This window comes from Camelina sativa, chromosome 17 (genome assembly GCF_000633955.1).
Source record: "Camelina sativa cultivar DH55 chromosome 17, Cs, whole genome shotgun sequence".
Classification (NCBI taxonomy): domain Eukaryota; kingdom Viridiplantae; phylum Streptophyta; class Magnoliopsida; order Brassicales; family Brassicaceae; genus Camelina; species Camelina sativa.
The window spans coordinates 24,058,099-24,063,378 of record NC_025701.1 but is presented as its reverse complement, the minus strand read 5'-3'; the positions used below and the strand labels follow the sequence as shown (position 1 = coordinate 24,063,378).

The window sequence follows — 5,280 nt, the reverse complement described above, 5'->3', positions numbered from 1 at the left end:
GTTCTTTTATTTGTAACCATAAACTGCAAATTAAGTGGTTTAAAAAACAAAGGTGAAAGTGAATTTACTAGAAATAGGAGAAAAGAAGAGAGACTAACGAACATTTAAACATGCTACAAATCCCTTTCTCCAATTGATTCTCATCACCACTTTCTTCCTAAGGTAGATTAATCTCTTGAAGCCAATTTTTCATCTATTTTCCAAACATGCCAGAGACAGAATATTCGTTTGGAAGGTCATTACTTAGTTTGCGTCGTGACCAAGCGCACCTAATGGATCCAACAGCCTTCCCCGAGCCTATGAGCATGGAGGTGGAGTTAGATTCTTTTCAAAGACAAGTAGCGGAAAAATTCATCGATCTTAATGCCTCTGCGGCTGATGATGAGATCCTCTCACTTGAATGGATAGGGAAACTTCTTGATTCTTTTCTTGGTTGCCAAGAAGATTTCCGAGTTATAATATTCAACCACAAGTCTGAGCTCCTTAAACAGCCAATGGACCGATTGATAGAAGACTACTTCGAAAGGAGTGTCAAGGCTCTTGATGTATGCAATGCCATCCGTGATGGTATCGAGCAAATCCGACAATGGAAGCAACTGATTGAAATCGTCATATCCGCTTTGGACACTAGCCAAAGACAACAACTTGGCGAAGGAGGAATCCACCGTGCAAAGAAAGCTTTGATTGATTTAGCTATCGGAATGCTAGACGAGAAAGACTCTTCTAACACTTTGGCCCACCGTAATCGCTCTTTCGCACGCAACAAAGACCATAATCAACACATTGGCTATTTTAGGTCACTTTCTTGGAGCGTTTCCCGGTCATGGTCGGCTGCTAGGCAGCTACAAGGCATTGGACATAACCTAGCAACGCCTCGAACCAGCGATGTTATGGCCACCAATGGCCTAGCCCTCACGGTCTATACGATGACATCAATATTATTGTTTGTAACATGGGTTCTTGTCGCAGCCATACCTTGCCAAGACCGTGGTTTACATGTCCATTTCTATTTCCCAAGGCATTTCCAGTGGGCAGTACCAGTCATGTCCTTGCATGATAAGATCATGGATGAATCAAAGAAAAGAGACAAAAAGAAGAAGGGTTGTGGACTACTTAAAGAGATTAACCAAATCGAGAGGAGCTCAAGAATATTAAGTGAATTAATTGATTCAGATAATTTCTCATTAACCGATGAGGAAGGGTTAGAGGTGAAGGAGAGAGTTCAAGAATTGATGCATGTGTGCGGAGCCATGAAAGATGGTTTGGATCCATTTGATAGGAAAGTGAGGGATGTCTTCCATCAGATTGTTCGTAGCCGCACTGAGGCTCTTGATTCACTTGGAAAGATTCAAAATCAAGAATAAGACATTTTCAAATATATGTTTTCATTTAAGGAGTATTTGTTTTATAAATATGAGAATCATGGATATATACCGTAATATGATTAAATCCGGGCGTTTTAGATTTAATTATGGGGTTAACATTGGGTCAAGATTTTTTTTTTTGTATAGTTGATGTTTCTCGCATGAATTTTTAAAAATAATTTAAAATTTTAACTATGGGGATAAATATATTGGGTTATTTGATTCTGTAAATGTTAAGCTTATGATGTGAAGTCGGCCATTGTGGTATGTGAATGATCTGATGATCTTGGTATGATTCTGTAAGGAGAATTTCTTTTCAAATATCAGTAGAAAACGAATGGTAAAGTATTACAGAATTTTTGTTCTTTCTAATGTCGCTCAATGAATGATAGCAACAACAAAAAATAGACAAAAACAAAATTATAATCGTTTATGAAGATGTATTGGTTTGTCTGAAGTAGTGTCTGTATGATTCAAGAAGTGATATAGGATTGTTGATGTTTTATGTGTGTGATAAATTTCTAGAAGGTTTGAGAAGGCAATATTGATGGACGGTTTGAGGATGAATTGAAGAGGAAAACTACTATTTCTTTGGTTGATTAAATTGGAGTTGAAAAAGAAAATAATAAAAAGGAAAAAGTATTTTCCGTATGGAATTTGGAAGTCTTCTCCTATGGTGATTAGGAAGTCTTGATGGGTATATAAGGAGGTGTTAGGCACGTCATAGAGAAGCAAAAGAGCTGAGAGATGAAGATAAAAACCCTAGAGAGCTTTCTCATTGTGTGGGGCTTAGTTTCGCGGTTTGGTGCTTGTGTTGTTCAAGCTTCTTTGTTCATCGGTGTGAGGTGTGTGTGAAGGTTGCTCAAGAGTGTTGAAGATCTGAAGTCTAAACTCAGGGGGAGTTTAGCCCAAGGTTAGGTTATCTTGGTTTGAATCTAGGCTCAGTGTGAGTTTAGTTAAAAGTAGAGATTTATCCTTAAGATTTCATGTTATAGAACAGAACGGTGAATTAAGAGGGTTGTGCTTGATTTACGCGTTTGCGGATAAGTTGTATTTGCTTTCTTGTTCTAGTGGAATCGAAAAATGGACGTGGTCCCGGGGAGTAGGAAAAACTGAACCTCGTTAACAAAGCTCTTGTGTTATTTACTTTCTGCACTTTATTATTGCCTAATCCGCATTTACAAGTGGTGAGGGTAGTTCAGGAAATAAGTTAGAGCTTTGAATCAGTGATGAATTCATACAGAGAATGCACATCTATGACAAGACCACCGTTGCTTGATTCAACGAATTATGGATATTGGAAGGTTCATATGCAAACGTTTATTAGTAACCTTGATGAAGATTGTTGGAATTCGATTGAGCTTGGTTGGGAGCCTCCTAAAGGTGTGGATGACAAAGGAGTTGAGAGTCTTAAGCCAAGAGATAAGTGGACTGCTGGAGAGAAAAAGCTATCAAGTTATAATTCAACGGCCAAGACAGCGATTTACAATGCCATTGATTCAAACCACTTCAAGTTAATTTCTCAATGTGTATCAGCTCAGAAAGCATGGAAGTCATTGGATAATATGTTTGAGGGTACTTCAAGGGTTAAGAGAAAAAATCTGAATATGTTGGCATCACAATTTGAGAATCTAAGGATAGAAGAAAAAGAAATTGTGGCTGTGTTTAGTGCAAAGTTATGTGATATATCTAACTAGTATACTACCCGTACTACGTACGGGAAAATTTTCATCAAACAGCCAATAAATACAAAAGTATAACGATAAATATTTGTTGCTTGAACAGTAAAGAAAGCAATACCAGTCGTTTAGGAAGGGGATCAAGTTTCTTGAGCTGAGCCGTTGTGTTGTCGTGTGGTTATCGTCAAACTTAATTACTTTGATATGCTTGGTAGTTGATTTTCACACCAATTTAACCGTGTTTAGTGTGAACCCAATCTAATAGTGAATTATAACATAAAAACAAAGTATCTAGTGGAACATATTAATTTTTAAAATAATGAGATAATACCTTGAATTGGAGTGAAAGAGACCTCCTGTGATAGTTTTTACTAATTTCTCTACATTATAGAATCAGAAAACGAATAGAGAGCGAGTAATTAAAAACAAATAGAAATGAAATTGAGTTAATGCTTTAGTTAAAACTGAAGATATGGTTTTATGGTTTTACTGTGAACGTGGGTTCATAAATCGTGTGAACAAATTTTTTTAAAAACTGAAATGCCTAATTTTGAGGAGGTTGCTCTTGCATGACATGTTTTTTGTTTTTTTGTATGTTTTTGTTTAATTTAGTTTTTTCCCCTTGATTTAGTTAAAATTTTAAAATATCAAGTAAAAGCCATGTAGCATAATATGATTGGCTAGGTAAAGATAAAGGATTTAAAGAAAAAAGAAAAAAAATGAGAAAGAGGTGGAGATAGTCGAATAGTTTAACATATTTCAATTTTTTTTACACGATTATTTGTACAAAAATTCATTTTTTAACAAAATAAAAAATAAAATCTGATGTGGTTTAATTTTATTGGGCATGTGACTTGTGCTTTATAGGATAATAGATGAAGCTTTTGCTCTTGGAAAGCAGTACAAAGACAAAAAGCTTGTGAAAAAGCTGAAGCAATCATTGCCTGCAAAATTTGAGTCAAAAATATCTGCAGTTGAAGAAGCTCAAAATTTAGATGAGATGACTTTTGATGAGTTTGTTGGAATTCTTAAAGCTTTTGAATTAAGCAAAGCATTTGAAGCTGAAAGAGTTAAGAAGAAAAATGATGAAGTTAAGGAAGCAATAAAGAAGGAAGTTGACATTGGAGTAGCTCTTAAGGTATCATCTTATGAAGATTCAATGGCTATGCTATCAAAAGGATTTGCTAAATATCTGAAGCGTAAGGGTGAAGAGAAGAAAAGTAGAATGAGTGAAGAGATGAGGACTTCATCAAAGAATGTTCAATGTTTTGAAAGCAAAGGATATGGTCATGTAAGATCTGATTGTGCCAATCTACAAAAGCAAAAGAAGAAGGCTATAATGTTGTTACTAGTGATTCTGAAACTGATTCAGATGAAGAAGAAGATCTGAAGAATTTTGTGGCGTTTACAACTTTTGAAGATAGTTCTGAATCAGCGTCTGCATCAGTGTCTGCAACTGCTTCTGAACCTGCAGCAAAATCTGCAATTGCATCTGAACATGAATTTGAAAGTGATAGTGATTCAGAGAGTATGGATTATAAAGAGCTTGGTAAGAAGTATGAGATGTTGTATGAATATTGGCTTAAAGTAATTGAGGATAATTCAGTTTTGATTAAGGAAACGCTCGAGTTAGAGGCTAAAATTGTTGAAGCAGAGAAATATGCAACAGAAAAGGAAGAAGAATCATCACAAGCTAAAGTACAACTTCAAGAAACTCAAAAGAATTTGAGGATGCTTAATAATGGTACAAAGAAGTTGGATCATATTATGAATATTGGCAAGACAGATAAGTGTGGCCTTGGATATGAAGGAAAAGTTTCAAAATCAGATCCGGTGTTTGTTTCAAGTGGAAAAATCATGTCTGCATCAGGAACTGTATTAGAGACTGCTTCAAAGATTGCTTCAGATACTGTATTTGTGAAAGAGCATAGTAAAAGGATTTTTGAATTGCAAAGTTTACCTAGACAAGTTTTTCAACCTGTTTGCCATCATTGTGGTGTTTTTGGGCATATTAGGCCAAGATGTTTTAGATTGTTGAGAGAGAGGAGCCGCATAGAGAATCTTTATGATGTAAGGTTTCAAGGTCCTACATGTTATCATTGTGGAGTTCAAGGACATATTAAGAGGAATTGTTTCAGGTTAATTCAAGAGGTTAACCATGAAGGTCTTAGGCGCAACAAAATTTGGGTTAGAAAAGATGAGTTCTACGGAGGTGGTGTACTAGGCTATCAACCGCG

The 5,280-nt window shown here is 35.9% G+C and overlaps 1 protein-coding gene across 1 annotated transcript; it reads left to right on the top strand.

Moving 5' to 3' along the window:
* LOC104757919 lies at positions 160–1,551 on the top strand. Its single transcript, XM_010480711.1, has one exon. It carries the CDS (start codon positions 207–209, stop codon positions 1,362–1,364), a length of 1,158 nt encoding a protein of 385 aa, XP_010479013.1. The 5' UTR covers positions 160–206; the 3' UTR covers positions 1,365–1,551.

Bases quoted from the DNA above. Each gene is read 5' to 3' on its own strand.
- LOC104757919 (XM_010480711.1), top strand. From the start codon at position 207: ATGCCAGAGACAGAATATTCGTTTGGAAGGTCATTACTTAGTTTGCGT.